At 47.8% G+C, this 16,861-nt stretch overlaps 2 protein-coding genes across 4 annotated transcripts in view; both read left to right on the forward strand.

Annotated features, from left to right (window-relative positions):
* The window catches only part of LOC142248574 (uncharacterized), a 173,574-nt gene that overhangs the window by 149,110 nt on the left and 7,603 nt on the right, over positions 1-16,861 (forward strand). Inside the window, 3 exon segments of the mRNA XM_075320056.1 lie at positions 5,468-5,537; positions 5,540-5,898; positions 5,900-6,124. Coding sequence (XP_075176171.1) covers positions 5,468-5,537; positions 5,540-5,898; positions 5,900-6,124 — 654 coding nt within the window.
* The window catches only part of LOC142268011 (vomeronasal type-2 receptor 26-like), a 75,292-nt gene continuing 72,694 nt past the window's right edge, over positions 14,264-16,861 (forward strand). The window contains exons 1-2 of one of the 3 annotated variants that reach the window (XM_075332350.1): positions 14,265-14,466; positions 15,175-15,323. The gene's annotated coding sequence lies outside the window, so the exon portion shown is untranslated. Of the gene's footprint in view, positions 14,467-15,016; positions 15,324-16,861 lie in introns of those variants that run through there. The other 2 variants (XM_075332353.1, XM_075332352.1) reach the window with 2 other exon arrangements.

Below are 16,861 nucleotides of genomic sequence, written 5' to 3' on the forward strand. Positions count from 1 at the left end.
TTCCCTTGCGCCTTTCCCTGCCTCAGGGTCACATAGAGGAGATTTCTTTTCTTGTTTTGCCTGAGGGTATAGACGACGTCCTTCTGGGTCTTCCATGGCTTCGGACTCATGCTCCTCACATTGACTGGGAGTCCGACAGCATTATTAGTTGGGGTTCGAAATGTCAGTCCCGATGTCTTCCCTTACCACCAAAGGTCGTTGCGGTTGCATCAACTGATCTCTCTCCCATACCTACACCCTATTTGGATTTCGCTGACTTTTTCTCCAAACAGGGTGCTGAGGTTCTTCCACCCCATAGGCCGTATGACTGTGCCATAGACCTTATCCCAGGTTCGGTTCCACCTAAGGGCAGGGTTTACCCCCTGTTGATACCTGAGTCGGAGGCCATGTCGACCTATATAAGAGAGAGTTTAGAGAAGGGGTTCATTCGTAAGTCTGTCTCTCCCGCGGGAGCTGGGTTTTTCTTTGTTCGGAAGAAAGAGGGTGATTTGCGTCCCTGCATAGATTACAGGGGTCTCAACGCAATCCCAATAAAGAACAAATACCCGTTACCTTTAATTTCGGAGCTCTTTGACAGACTGAGGGGAGCTCAGGTTTTTGCAAAGTTGGATCTGCGGGGTGCGTATAACTTGGTACGAATTCGAGAGGGTGACGAATGGAAGACCGCTTTTAACACCCGAGACGGTCACTATGAATACCTCGTCATGCCTTTTGGTTTATGTAATGCACCCGCAGTATTTCAGGACTTCGTAAACGATGTGCTCAGGGATTTACTGTTATCCTCCGTCGTGGTGTATCTGGACGACATCCTGATTTTTTCTCCTGATCTGGAGACTCATCGTCAGGATGTTGTTCGTGTCCTTTCCCATTTAAGGGAGCACTCTTTGTTTGCTAAACTCGAAAAATGTGTATTCGAGCAGTCATCCTTGCCTTTTTTGGGCTACATTATCTCACAAGAGGGTCTGGCTATGGATCCTGCAAAGCTCTCTGCTGTCCTGGAATGGTCCGAACCTCATTCCTTGAATTCGGTGCAACGCTTCTTAGGATTCATAAATTATTACAGGCAGTTCATACCCCATTTCTCTACTTTGGTGGCCCCTTTGGTGGCCTTGACTAAGAAAGGTGCTAATCCAAAAGTCTGGTCTACTGAGACATCTCAGGCTTTTGAGGCAGTAAAAAGACACTTTTCAACTGCTCCCGTTCTTCAAAGACCCGATGAGAATAAGCCCTTCCTCTTGGAGGTTGATGCCTCTTCAGTGGGTGCTGGTGCGGTCTTGTATCAAAAGAACGGTGCATGTAGAAAAAGGCCGTGTTTCTTCTTTCCTAAAACCTTTTCACAGGCAGAGAGAAACTATACCATTGGGGATAGGGAACTGCTCGCCCTGAGATTAGCCTTGGAGGAGTGGCGTCACTTGCTTGAAGGAGCGAAACATCCTTTCCAGGTCTATACAGACCATAAGAATCTGACGTACTTACAAACCGCTCAGCGTCTGAATCCTCGCCAAGCCCGCTGGTCCTTGTTTTTCTCCCGCTTTCACTTCTCCATCAACTATCTGTCTGGGAGTAAGAATAACAAGGCAGACGCCCTGTCTCGCTCTATGGTTTCTACCCAGGAAGAGATTGACGAACCTCGTCTTATCCTTCCCTCCAGGGTTTTTCATACGCTCTCCCCTGTGACGTTAGACCAAATCCCACCGGGCAAGACCTTTGTTCCGCCTGATCGACAGAATGATATACTGTCGTGGGCCAACTCCTCAAAGGTGGGTGGGCATTTTGGTATTAGGCGGACACGAGAGTTACTGGAGAGGTGGTATTGGTAACCACACTTAGCCAGCCACGTCAAGAGATATGTCGGTTCCTGCTACTCGTGTGCTCGCAACCGTCCATTATGGCAGAGACCGGCTGGGCTCTTGCATCCTTTACCAGTGCCAGATAGACCATGGGAGGTGGTAGGCATAGACTTTGTGGGTGATCTTCCGTGTTCACAGGGACATAGATTTGTGTGGGTCATTACGAACCATTTCTCCCGGATGGTTCATCTCGTACCGCTATCGAGAATCCCGTCTTCCAAGGTACTAGCCAAACTATTCATCAAGCATGTCTTTAGGCTTCACGGGATGCCAGATCGTATCATTTGTGAAAGAGGCCCGCAATTTGCTTCCCGTTTTTGGCAAGATCTTTGTAGCCTTCTGCAAATTGAGTTGAATCTCTCTTCGGCATACCATCCGGAGACCAATGGTTTGGTTGAGCGTACCAATCAATCCATGATTATATACCTTCGACACTTTGTTGCTGAGAACCACGATAACTGGTCCTCCCTCCTACCCTGGGCAGAATTTGCCCTTAACAATTCGCTGGCTGAGGCTACTGGGCAGACACCATTCGTACTCAATAATTGGCAACACCCTAGGGTACCGGTGCCGTTTCCCGCTGCTGCACCGTCTCCTCTTGTAACCGACTGGGCAACTAATGCCAGAGATGTTTGGGATCGGACTCAAGAGTCGAACCAAGCAGCTAAGGACCGTATGAAGACGGTGTCCGATCGGTTTCGTCGCCCGGCTCCTGTCTTTTCTCCAGGGGATTTTGTGTGGCTCTCTGCAAAACACGTGAAACTTAGAGTGAGCTCTGTCAAATTTGCTCCTCGCTTCCTGGGTCCTTATGAAGTTCTTCGACAGGTAAATCCTGTAGTCTACCAATTGAAGGTACCCGTCCATCTTAGGATCCATGACAAATTCCATGTTTCACTGCTAAAGCCGGCTATTTTACCTCACGCTCATGAGGTGCACTCTCCTGCCTCTGATTCCTCTCGCTCTAGCTATGAGGTACGAGCCATAGTTGGTTCTAAGATGGTTAGAGGGCGCAGGTTCTTCTTGATAGATTGGGAGGGCTATGGCCCGGAACATCGCTCTTGGGAGCCTGAGGAGGCTGTCCTTGCTCCCGACTTAGTTGCCGATTACCTGCGTCGCCGGGAGGGGGGCCCTTGAGGTGGAGGTACTGTTACGGTTGCCGTGGCTTTGGAGACTATGTCCGGATTTCTTGCTACTGCACATGTGCAAGCGCTGGAGACTAAGTCCTATCTTGGAGCCATTGCACATGTGCGGGTGACATCATCGCTGACACGAGGTCACATGTCTCTGACACCTTCTATGCCGATTGGTCGCTGGTCATGTGCTTGTGACGCTTTGCTCGGTGATAGGCTAGCGTGACATCATTGCTGTCATTCTGGCAGCGGATTGGCTCTGGTGTCCTCCATCTTGGATGAGGCACAGAGTCTATATAAGACCCTGACGCACGCCGCCCGGCGCTCAGTCCTCTTGGTTCATGCATGAGGGTAGATGCCCTGTGCACGTCCCTCTAGTCATCTCTCTGTCTATGTTAGGTGAGCGCTACCGGCAGGGTAGCGTTCTTATACCTTACAGCTTCGGCTGCAGTCCGTATCCTTACCTCTTAGTGGAGCGGACATAGGCAGGTGCCTGAGGCACATGGTCCAGCTGGGCCTTGTGATTCTACTCGTAGGTGGACGTTGCCGCTAGGGTAACGTTCCTTATACTGCGTCTGGCAGTTGTTTGTATCCTCGCACACTAGGGGAGCGAACAGAGGTAGGAGCTTTGTGCGGCTTACGCTGCTGTCCGTCTCTTTTGCACCACTAGAAGAGCGTACCTAGGCAGGTGCCATATCTAGTGGTTCGTGTCCTCGCACACTAGTGGAGCGAACGCAGGTAAGAGCTTTGTGCGGCTTCCACTGCTGTCCGTCTCCTGGCACCACTAGAGGAACGGACCTAGGTAGGTGCCATTTCACACTCACTGCTTTTGTCTCTGTGATCTTTAACAGAGACCATTCCACACACCCTCCAAGTAGGGGAGGAATTGCTTTATTTTCTAATTATATTCCTCTGTGAGTTTAACAGAGGTATTGCACTCTGCACTTGTGCTATTATTTTTTACAGTGGCACACTTATATACCCCTTATCCTCTGCCATAGTCTGCAGCAGAGTCTTTGCACGGTGGACCCTGACTGTCTGACATTCCTTAAGGTTTTATTATCAGACAGCCCCCCCGTAACACCTTTCTTATTTCCCCTCCTGTTACATGATTACTGCCAGATATAGTTCTGATTTTCCTGGCTCCTATTAAGTCCTATTCTGTTTGTGATTCCTGTGTTGACTTCTGCGTGTTTTGACTACCCTTCTGCCTGCTGTTTTGCACCTTGCTGCCCGACACGGATCTGACCTCTGCTACGTTGCTGACTACGTCACTACCTGCCGATTCTGTCCCTTTTCCGCAATTCCTGGTTTGACCCTGCCTGACTACTACTCTCATCGGACTGCAGCCTTCCACAGGTAGTGATCTCCAGTTCCCTGTGTAATTCCAAATCCCTGTATAGGGGTTAAAGGGCTTCAGGGTTCTGGGGGTCCTACTTAGTGAGTGGCTTCCCTCTAGCCTCCCCTTTACAGCCCATCTGAGTCTGTGGATCCAGGCAGGCGTTACATTATATCAGGCCTTCTAACCAGGAGAGAAAAAAAAAAAAATGGATTCTCTCCATGCTGTGCTAAAACAGGTGCACACCCTTTCTGGGCTTGTACATGGACTGACACAGCAAGTGCAGGACTTCAGGTCTGCTCAGGTCCAAGCCCCCGCTGCAGTACTTACCTCAGCATGTCCAGAGTCCCGTCGACTGCAAGGGAGCATATCACGTGGTGGAGTGCCTGGATCAGAGAGGCAATCGCTTCCAAGGCAGCAGCACCACCTGAGCGGACCCCAGGATACCCGCTCAGGTGCCCAGGTACTTTCTGCAGACCCTATGAGGTTAATGTTACCTGTCTCATTGTCTCACCAGGGAAAATCTGTACGGCTGCAGGCCTTTGTTGATTGTGGCTCTGCTGCTAATTTTATAGACACTATTGTAGCAAAAGAGCTGGGTTTGACTTTGCTCAGGTTAAATGCACCTATTGGAATATCTGCTATCGATAGTACACCTCTCACGCAGGGTGTGGTTACTTTTGTAACTCCAGAGATCTCCATGCTTGTTGGTGCTCTGCATGTAGAATCTGTGTCAGTTTTTGTTCTTGAGAATCTGATGTCAGCAGTGGTATTGGGCATGCCATGGCTGCGTAAACATAACCCGGTCATAGACTGGCATCAGGGTGAGATTGTGCGCTGGAGCCCTGAGTGTCAGGAGACGTGCATGTCTTTATCTGTGAACCTGACTAGAGCTGAACCCATCTTCATACCTTATGCATTCAGGGAATTTGCTGATGTGTTTTCTGAATCTGAAAAATTACCTCTGCACAGAGATTGACTGCCCGATAGATTTGGTCCCTAATTCCCGACTCCCCAAGGGTAAAATGTATAATCTGTCTAATCCGGAGCGTCAGGCCATGAAAGATTATATAGCAGACAGTCGACAGAGGGGGTTTATCAGACCATCCAGGTCACCAGTCGGCGCTGGATTCTTTTTTGTTGATAAGAAAGATGGTGGCCTCAGACCTTGCATTGACTACCGTGAACTGAATGCTATTACTGTAAAGAATCAGTACCCTCTCCACTCATCCCCGATCTGTTTAACCAGCTCATAGGAGCCCGGTGGTTCACCAAGCTTGATCTCAGGGGAGCATATAACCTTATCCGTATCAGAGAAGGGGATGAGTGGAAAACTGCATTTAATACTCCAGAGGGACATTATGAGTACCTAGTAATGCCTTTTGGATTAAGTAATGCACCGGCAGTGTTCCAGAACTTTGTTAATGACATTTTCAGAGATATTTGTGGTCAATATGTGGTGGTCTATCTGGATGATATCCTGATTTATTCTCCTGATGCTACGTCACATGTCCAACATGTATGCACTGTACTCCAGAGACTCAGGGAGAACTATCTATTTGCTAAATATGAGAAATGTGGTTTTTTTTGAGGCAGAGGTTGATTTCCTGGGTTATATCTTGTCTGCAGAAGGCTTCCGCATGGATCCCTCTAAGCTTCAACTGATTAAGGAGTGGGTGCAACCCAAGTCTCTGAAAGCCTTGCAGCGTTTCCTTGGATTCGCTAATTATTATCGCAAATTCATTAGAGATTTTTCCAAAATTGCAAAACCCCTCACCAATTTGACTAAAAAGGGGACTGATGGGGTTAATTGGAAGCCAGAGGCGATCCATGCCTTCTCAAAATTAAAAGGATGTTTCTCCTCAGACCCGATTCTGGTTCAGCCTGACCTTATGCGTCCGTTTATTGTGGAAGTCGATGCATCCAAGGTTGGAGTGGGAGCGGTACTATCACAAGGTACTCCGTCTCTCACTCAGCTTCGTCCTTGTGCCTTCTTTTCCCGCAAGTTCTCTCCCACAGAGAGAAATTATGACATTGGTAATCGTGAGCTGTTGGCAATTAAATGGGCCTTCGAGGAATGGCACCACTTCCTCGAAGGCGCCAAACATAAGGTCACAGTCATCACAGACCATAAGAACCTCACTTATCTGGAATCTGCTAAGAGACTCAATCCTAGGCAAGCTAGGTGGGCATTGTTCTTCTCCAGATTTGATTTTGTGGTAACATTCCGGCCCGGTACCAAGAACACCAAAGCTGATGCACTTTCCCGTAGCTTCTGTCCCTCTCAGTCCGAAGACTCTGAACCAGTGCATATTCTAGCTAAAGGCATTATTATGTCATCGGTTTCCTTAGATTTGATAGAAGAGGTCCATAATACCCAAGACCAAGCTCCTGAAAGCACTTCTGTCCATAAACTGTTTGTTACCCCCTCACTGCGCCTACGGGTACTCCAGGAATCCCACTATTCTGTGCTGGCAGGTCACCCTGGTATCGGCAATACCCTCCGATTAGTAACCAGGAATTTTTGGTGGCCAACCGTAGCAAAAGATTGTAAGGAATATGTAATGGCTTGTGAAACTTGTGCTCAAGCCAAGACACCCCGTACCCGCCCTGCCAGATTTCTACAGTCCCTACCTACTCCAGTAAGCCCTTGGACACATCTCTCCATGGACTCCATCACTGACCTTCCACCCTCAGAAGGGAAGACCTGTATCTGGGTAGTAGTGGATAGATTCAGCAAACAGTGTCATTTTGTTCCTCTGTCCGGATTACCCAATTCTGAAACTATTAGCAAGTTGTTTATTAGGCATATTGCGCGGTTACATGGGGTTCCGGAAAATATTGTTTCTGACCGAGGAACACAGTTCGTCTCAAAATTCTGGAGGGCGTTTTGTAAAAAGATCCATATAGAGTAGTGATGAGCGAGTACTAAAAAGCTCGGGTGCTCGAGGCTCGGGCCGAGCCTCCCAAGATACTCGTGTACTCGGCCTGAGCACCGAGCCCAATGTTATCCTATGGGAGACCCGAGTATTTTTATGAAATGACCCCCGGCAGCATGTAGAAACCCTAAAAATGTCACAAAAGTCTCAGAAGAGTGCTCAAATGACATGGCAACAGCATGGGGAAGACCCCTTGAAGCATTTATCACTCAAAAGTCACAGCTGTGAACAATTTTGTCCGCGTTTTACGCCATTTTTACGGACTCACCAGAAAACCTTCCAAAATGACACCAAAATGAATTTTCATGACAAAAATATTAAGGGCACATACCCAATAGTGAGATAGAGCTGGTGTATGTTACTTTTTGAGATTAATACATGAAAGATTTTACGTAAAACATTGTGTGGCACTCCGATGTCCAAAACGCACGTTTTGTGCTTTTTACTAGCGATGTAGGTCATTTTTTTTTTCATTCTATCTCCCGTCGGTCGGTCTCGCTCTGTCGGTCTCTCTCTGTCTTGTCTGTCCCCCTCTCACAGTCTGTCGGTCATTCTCCCCCCTCTCTCTTACTTACCGTTCCCCGATCACTGCCGTGGCGCTGCACAGCTGTTCACTAAACTCCGGCGGCTTTTCCTCTTTTGAAAAAGCCGGCCGCTCATTAAACAATCTCGTATTCCCTACTTTCCTGCTTTTCGACGCCTATGATTGGTTGCAGTGAGACACGCCCCCACGCTGAGTGACAGGTGTCTCACTGCACCCAATCACAGCAGCCGGTGTGTGTATACTGTGCAGTGAAATAAATAATTAAATAATTTAAAAAAACGGCGCGCGGTCCCCCCAATTTTAATACCAGCCAGATACAGCCATACGGCTGAAGGCTGGTATTCTCAGGATGGGGAGCTCCACGTTATGGGGAGCCCCCCAGCCTAACAATATCAGTCAGCAGCCGCCCAGAATTGCCGCATACATTAGATGCGACAGTTCTGGGACTGTACGCGGCTCTTCCCGATTTGCCCTGGTGCGTTGGCAAATCGGGGTAATAAGGAGTTATTGGCAGCCCATAGCTGCCACTAAATCCTAGATTAATCATGTCAGGCGTCTCCCCGAGAAACCTTCCATGATTAATCTGTAAATTACAGTTAAAAAACACACACACCTGAAAAAATCCTTTATTAGAAATAAAAAACAATAACAAAGTCCCTCATCACCAATTTATTAACCCCGACAAACCCTCCATGTCCGGCGTAATCCACAGTCCTCCAGCGTCGCGTCCAGCTCTGCTACATTCAGGTGACAGGAGCTGCAGAATACACCGCCGCTTCTGTCAGCTTCACACAGCAACTGAGGTGAGTAGCGCGATCAGCTGAGCTGTCACTGAGGTTACCTGGATGCAGCGGTGGCCGCGGCTAACCTCAGTGACAGCTCAGCTGATCGCGCTACTCACCTCAGTTGCTGTGTGAAGCTGACAGAAGCGGCGGTGTATTCTGCATCTCCTGTCACCTGAATGTAGCAGAGCTGGACACGACGCTGGAGGACTGTGGATTACGCCGGACATGGAGGGTTTGTCGGGGTTAATAAATTGGTGATGAGGGACTTTGTTATTGTTTTTTATTTCTAATAAAGGATTTTTTCAGGTGTGTGTGTTTTTTAACTGTAATTTACAGATTAATCATGGAAGGTTTCTCGGGGAGACGCCTGACATGATTAATCTAGGATTTAGTGGCAGCTATGGGCTGCCATTAACTCCTTATTACCCCGATTTGCCAACGCACTAGGGTAAATCGGGAAGAGCCGCGTACAGTCCCAGAACTGTCGCATCTAATGTATGCGGCAATTCTGGGCGGCTGCTGACTGATATTGTTAGGCTGGGGGCTCCCCATAACGTGGAGCTCCCCATCCTGAGAATACCAGCCTTCAGCCGTATAGCTGTATCTGGCTGGTATTAAAATTGGGGGGGACCGCACGCCGTTTTTTTAATTATTTATTTATTTATTTTACTGCACAGTATAGACACGCCCACCGGCTGCTGTGATTGGGTGCAGTGAGACACCTGTCACTCAGCATGGGGGCGTGTCTCACTGCAACCAATCATAGGCGCCTGTGGGCGTGGAAAGCAGGGAATATGAGATGGCTGTGTACAGAGCACAGCGCGCCCGCCGGTATAAAGGCTTGGTCACGCTGTGCAGGCCGGCCAATCACTGCAATTCCTCAACTAACAGGGCTGTGGCATTGCAGTGGTCTGCCAGCCAATCCCTGCATGAGGGCTGGCTCTCAAAAGAGCGCCAACATGCAGGGATGAAGACCACGAGTACAGCATGAGTATCGCGAAATTACTCGGTACCCGCCGAGTAGCCCGAGTACAGTGATACTCGTGCGTGTACCGAGTAGTAACAAGCATACTCGCTCATCACTAATATAGAGTTATCTTTTTCATCTGCCTACCACCCAGAGACCAATGGTCAGACCGAACGTTCCAATCAAACCCTTGAACAATATCTCCGGTGTTATGTGTCTGACTGTCAGTCTGACTGGGTGGAATATCTGCCGCTAGCTGAGTTTGCTATCAATAATCAGTATCAGGAATACATCAAGACTACCCCCTTTTTCTGCAATTTAGGGTTGCATCCACGTTTTGGTTCTTTTTCTTCCGCTGTGGTGGATACTCCTGAGGCTGACTCAACTGTGGACAAATTAAAGGCTATCTGGTCTGAGGTGAAAGAGAACCTGAAGAAGGCAAAGGTTGGTCAAGCCTCCTCTGCTAATAAGAGACGTTCCAAGGGCCCTAGCCTTGGAGTTGGGGACAAGGTATGGTTATCCACACAGAATATTAAACTCAAGGTCCCTTCTGCTAAGCTGGGTCCGAGATTTATTGGACCTTACGAGATAATCGAGGTAATTAATCCCACAGCTTTCCGCCTGCAACTCCCCCCATCCTTCAAGATATCGAATGTGTTCCATAAGTCCCTTCTCAAGTTATATCGTGTCCCCATTCACCCAGTCAGTGACCCTCCTCCTCCTGTTTTGGTGGACGGTAACTTGGAGTATGAGGTACAGAGAATACTTGATTCCTGTATTGTCAGAGGGGCGGTACAGTATTTGGTGCATTGGAGGGGTTACGACCCCGAGGAGAGGTCATGGGTCCCTGCGAGCAATGTTCATGCTAGGGGTCTGGTCCAATGGTTTCACCTCCAATTTCCTGGGAAGCCAGGTTTTGAGGGTCCGGAGGCCCCTTGTGGAGGGGGGGGGGGGTAATGTTACGTCACCGCCGGAGTCTGCTCCAGCGACTTCTGCTCCGATCGCCAGGCGACGCCGTGTTCCTGCCGTGGATGGTGCTGGTGATGGGATAGAAGTCGATGCCAGCGGCACCAGTGGGTGCAGGCTCCGATCATCCACTGGGCTGGGTTAGCTTGGGATCTGCAGTACCGCTGGCTGACTGTGGGTGGCATGTGTCTTCCAGCTGAAGTTGCCAGCGTTCAGCTACAGCCAATAGGAAGACACCACACCCTTCTTATTTCCCCTCCTGTCACATGATTACTGCCAGATATAGTTCTGATTTTCCTGGCTCCTGTTAAGTCCTATTCTGTTGGTGATTCCTGTGTTGACTTCTGCGTGTTGTGACTACCCTTCTGCCTACTGTTTTTGTAACTTGCTGCCCGTCCCGGATCTGACCTCTGCTACGTTTGCTGACTACACTGACCATAGAGAGTTAATGTTCCTTTATTTCATCTTTAGGTCGACGCGTTTTGATGAGATTTGATGTACTTTTTTCCTGTGTGTCCTGAGGAAGGGAGCAGAGACTCCAGAAACGCGTCGACCTAAAGATGAAATAAAGGAACATTAACTCTCTATGGTCAGAGTGGTCACTGGCGCGGCCGTGCAAGCCCTACTTCACCATTCTCTGTTATCAGCCATTTTGGGTGCTGCTGCCTTTGGCCGGGATTTGTTGCCTGCATAGTAGTTGTGACTCTCACAACTCTCTGGGTGAGTGATATTCATGATTTCACCTTATATATTACTCGGATAAGACCCTATTGCGCTTCTTTTTTCCACAGTTTCTCTTATTGCTACGTTTGCTGACTACGTCACTGCCTGCCGATTCTGTCCCTGTTCCGCAATTCCTGGTTTGACCCTGCCTGACTACTACTCTCATCGGACTGCAGCCTTCCACAGGTAGTGATCTCCAGTTCCCTGTGTAATTCCAAATCCCTGTATAGGGGTTAAAGGGTTTCATGGTTCTGGGGGTCCTACTTGGTGAGTGGCTTCCCTCTAGCCTCCCCTTTACAGCCCATCTGAGTCTGTGGATCCAGGCAGGCGTTACAATAAGATGATGCGGTCACCTGAGAGCATCAGCTGATTGTATAAGTCCAGCAGTGAGGCCGGCTTCTTACCGCCCAGCAGGTTTAAACGATCAGCTGATGCCATAAGGTGACCACATCAGCTGATTACCGGCGGGTCCTGCAGCGATCAGACAGAAGTCTGCACAGAGGAGTATAGTTTGTTTTTTCAATGATGCATCAGCTGATTGTGTAAACGGCTTTTAAGCAATCAGCTCATGTGTCATGTGATTCAGGTCCTTGAACCTGATACATCTGATTGCTTTGCCTTCCTACCGGCAAACCGATCAGATGATACTGGATCTGGATTGGACATCGCGGGATCCTCGACCCAAGACTACAGCGGAGGGGGGTTCTTTATTTAAATAAAGATGGAGTCACTAATTGTGTTGTGTTTTATTTCTAATAAAAATATTTTTCTCTGTGTTTTTTTTTTTTATCTTTACTAGAAATTCATGGTGGCCAGGTCTAATATTGGCGTGACACCATGAATTTCTGGCTTAGGGTCACCTGACCCTAACCCCATTATTACCTTGCGAGCCACCCGAAACCTGGGCCACTAGTGCTAGCTAAGGGTAACCCAAGCAGCTACTGGCTGTTAACCCCCACTGCTTGGTGTTATCTTCACTGGCAATGGAAAATCCAGGGAAGCCCTTTTTTAAGTTTTTTTTTCCAAAAAACTAAAAAAAAAATGACGTAGGCGTCGCCATATTTTTGTGTGCTAGCGAGGTACAGCATGCATGAACAGGCTGGCCCTAAACCCCAGCTGCCTATTTGTACCAAGCTGGCAACCAAAAATATAGGGAAGACGTTTTTTAATTATTTCATGAATTTCGTTAAATAAAAAAAAAAATATAGCATGGGCTTTGCCCAATTTTTGTGTCCAGCCAGGTACAACTAGACAGCTGTGGATTGGAATCCGCAGCAGGCAGCTGCGGATTGGAATCCTCAGCGCAGGTTGGCCCAAGCTTTCAGGCCCACCGCTGCAAATTGCAGTCCCTAGCCGCCCCAGAAAATGGAGCCTTCATAGAAGCGGCATCTTCTGGTGCCTTATCCAACTCTCTCAGCGGCCCTGGTGACGTGTGGCACGCTGCGTAATAAGGGGTTAATACCAGCTTTGTTTTAGCAGTTGGTATTAAACCTGAGATTCTTAATGTCAGACCAAGTTTGACCCGGCTGTTAAGAATCTCCAATAAAGGGTTAAAAAAATACACCACGCAGAGAAAAAATACTTCATTAGAAATAAATACACAGACACATTTATTACTCCCTCTCACCCCTCCACAATCCAGGTCTTCTGTTTTCTTCAACCCATGCAGCTCTGCTATATCACACAGCACAGGGAGGAAGAACGCTGCTCCTCCCCGTGCTGTGCAATTGAGCGAAAAGGTTGCGGCGGGTTGGTGACGCTACCGCTGCTACTGTTGCCATTCTAACCCACTGAGCGGGTTACTACATCAACGGTCATCTCCAATCAGCTGATTCCCAGCTCTGCTATTTAGTGGCTCCTGCAGAAGCTGCTAGTGGTGCCAGTAAAAAGGGAGTTAACTCCTGCGGCTCCTGCAGGAGCCAGTGCATAGCGGCCCCAGTAATCAGGTGATCGGAGATCACCGATGCTATAGTAACCCGCTTGGTATGTTACATTGGCAACAGCGGCAGCGGTGACATTACATCTCCTAGTATCTACACTACCTAAGACACACACTAAAGTCTTTCTCTGGCTCAGCAGCACCTAACCTTACACTAGCTGACTGTGGATCACACTGTCGAGCACAGCGCCGTCAGCTGTCATATAGAGCTGATGACACTGTGGGGCCAGACAAACACTGTAATGTCACAGCCATGTTGGTTGTGGCTCTAAAGTGTGTGACAGCCAATCCCTGCATCAGGGCTGACTCTGTAAACAGCGGACAAATGCAGGGAGGGGGAGCCGAGCATTTGCCCGAGCATCTCGCCAGTACTTGGAGCTCGCCAAGTATACCGAGTGCTGAGATGCTCAGGTGAGCACCAAGTAGCGGCGAGCATGCTCGCTCATCCCTATTCCCTACCCAATTACACATAATTGTATCACAACACTAATGGAACTCTTCTTGCCTCGGTTCCATATACCATGACCAAGAGTTATTTGACAGGATCTGATTACCTTCAGTAACACAAAATAGCACTTTTTTCGGCTACATATACCAACAAATAAAACAATACCAGTTACATGCAGGTGTGTGTCATCCTTAAAAGTCAATTAAACTCTTAAATTAATTGGTTGGTTCGGGTCAAATAATGTTTTTCCCACAAAGAGTCCTTATTTGTGTAATGTTCCTGTAACCATTGTTCCCTTATCCTGGCTATTTCCTCTGTAAAAGCCCAAATCTAGACATTTTTTCTAAGGTCCTATGTGAGATAGTCCAGCAGTTCTGTACCAGTTCTGCTGGTACAATGTCTTATTACAGTGGCTGTTGTGTCCAGATGGGGGTTTCCCTCAAGCCTCATGGACAGGGCCAGACTGGTCATAGGGCAATTCTTTGAAATACCAGAAGGGCCAGTCCTTGTAGTGGGCTGCCGACTACGGCCACTCTCTCTTCTGCTGCATGTACGGCAGTCAGCATTAGTTTGCCTTGAGCACAATCATGCTTCACTGCACAGCTAAAATCAGCAGGAGCGGGGGGGTGGTGTGCTCTGTGCCGCCCTCTGGTTCTGCTGATTAAACAAAGACATAGATTGAGCCTCTATCCGGCCCGCGAGATGTGGGAGTCCTACGTTGCTCCCTGCTTCCTGATCAGTGTTGCACCGTGACTGGGCCCTAAAGTGAGGCAGCGTCATTATGTCAGTACATTACTGACGTCATCACATGGCGCTCAGAGACCCGTCGGGTACCGGTAAGCACTCTACGGAGACGAAGATGAAACGTTTTATCAATGTGGATGAGAGGGGAGGGGATTAGGGCACAAGATGGGTGAAAGGAAGCACAGCTTTGCAAGAGAAAGTGGAGGGAGTACTTTTTACAGATGGGCAATGTGTGTCTATTTTGGAGATGAACTGCGTGTGTGTGTGTGTGTGTGTGAGAGAAGTAGGGATATTATGGAGAGGGGCAGCCATGTGGGGGGGATATGATGGAGTGGGGCAGCATGGGGGGGAATATGATGGAGAGGGGCAGCCTGGGTGGGGGATATGATGGATAGGGGCTGTCTGGGGGGGGGGGGAATATGATGAAGAGAGGCAGCCAGGGGTTTTATGATGAAAAGGGGCAGTCTGAGAAATATAATGAAGAGGGGCAGCGTGGGGGAAATATGATGGAAAGGGGCAGCGTGTGGGGAATATGATGGAGAGGGGTAGCCTGGGGGGAATATGATGGAGAGGGTCAGTGTGGGGGGGAATATGAGGGAGAGCATCAGTTTGGGGGGAATATGATGGAGAGGGGCAGTGTGGAGGGAATATGATGGAGAGGGGTAGCCTGTGTGGGAATATGATGGAGATGTGCAGTTTGTGAAGGGAATATTTTGTGAAGGAAGCATTGCAGTTATTTTTTCAGGGGTGCAGAACAGGAGACATTTATGGGACAGTATAATGATACTTTTATTTTTAAGAGTGCCATGTTGGGAAGTGCTACGGATGGTTGAGAAGAGGGAAATCTGGACACACAAGTTCTGAGCGTGACATCTCATCATGGCGTCTTTACTTCATGGAGACACAAGGCATGACAACAACTCCGATCTGAGATGACATCACCTATAAGGTACCTGCATGTAAATAATTTTGATACTGCCTGAATCTCATCAGTACTGTGGTTCTTGTATGCTTCGCAGTCTGATGATGCCTGATCCCAACTTCCAGCATCTTCTTACCATTTTTCAGGTCAACCTGGGAGTTGTAGGTTTGTGCAATACAATTGTACATGGGGCTAAGCTTGGTTATTTATTCATGTACTGATGGTAGTTCTGGTTCTGCATTCATGTACTGATGGTGGTTCTGACGCTACATTTATGTGCTGACGGGGGTTCTGGCGTTGGATTCATGCGCTGACCTTGGTTCTGGTTTTGCATTCATGTACTAACGGTGGTTGTGGCATTGCATTCATGCGCTGAGGGTGGTTCTGGCAGTGCATTTATGTGGTAACCTTGGTTCTATCTTTGTATTTATGTGCTGACCCTGGTTTTGGCTTTGTAATCATGTGCTGAGGTTGGTTCTGGATGTGCATTCATGTGCCGAGGGTGGTTCTGGCTGTGCATTCATGTGCTGACCTTGGTTCTGGTGCTGTAATAATGTGCTGATGGTTCTTGCGCTACATTTATGTACTGATGGTGGTATTTCAGCTGCATTCATGTACTGTATTCATGTACAGATGTTGATTCTGGTGCTGTACTTATGTAATGGCAGTGGATCTGATCTTTAACACATCTGAAAATCCAAAACAAGCTTCATGGCTAAGTTAAAATGTAAAAATCTTTTTGAGAACATGAGGAGAATTTGGCAAGATTCTTATCGAAAAACAGTGTAAATTAGCGTATGCTCATATTTATTTTTTTAGCAAAAATTATGCATAATCTTACCAAATCCTCATTAAATTTTTAAAACTTTATACTAGGGATGCATTAATGTACTGATGGTGGTTCTAGTGATGTATTCATGTAAGTACTCCTTACATGATATTAACTGCTCACATCCTCTTGATGTCTAATGCTTCCTTTTTGTTATAAAATTAGAATCTGCTGTTGTGCCTGCTGTCCATAATTTTTTGGTTGCAGCGCAGTCATTTTGACGTCACATCAGCGTTGTAGACAACGCTGATGGAGAGAGAATAAAGCAGTTTTTTTGTTTTCAAACGAAGAATTCAGGGATTGGGTTTCTAAAACAGGAAAACAACTTAAAGGTAAGGTGTTGCTTTTTCATTTTTGTATTAATAATAGTGATTATGAAATCAAGCAATTTTAATACAAAATTAAACTCACTGTTTATTTACTTTTTATTTAATTCTAGTCTTACTGAAACACTGGGGGTGGCCATCTTGAATTTACTGAGTAACATCAATTACTCACCTCCTTTATGGCAGCCCCCTGTGCATTCATGCTGATGGTCGAGCTCCGACTCTATACTTAATACAGGGAAGCTGTCCAGATCACAGCAGATGGAGGAGATCAGCGCCATCTTTCTGCAGCTCACAGCATATGCTGTGTGCTGCACTTTTCTCCTGTCACCAGTTCTGCCTGTGTGAGTACCGGCACCCCTCCCCCCACCGTCACTGCAACTGTCTCCAATGACAACACCCCGCTCTCT

This window comes from Anomaloglossus baeobatrachus, chromosome 1 (genome assembly GCF_048569485.1).
Source record: "Anomaloglossus baeobatrachus isolate aAnoBae1 chromosome 1, aAnoBae1.hap1, whole genome shotgun sequence".
Taxonomy (NCBI): domain Eukaryota; kingdom Metazoa; phylum Chordata; class Amphibia; order Anura; family Aromobatidae; genus Anomaloglossus; species Anomaloglossus baeobatrachus.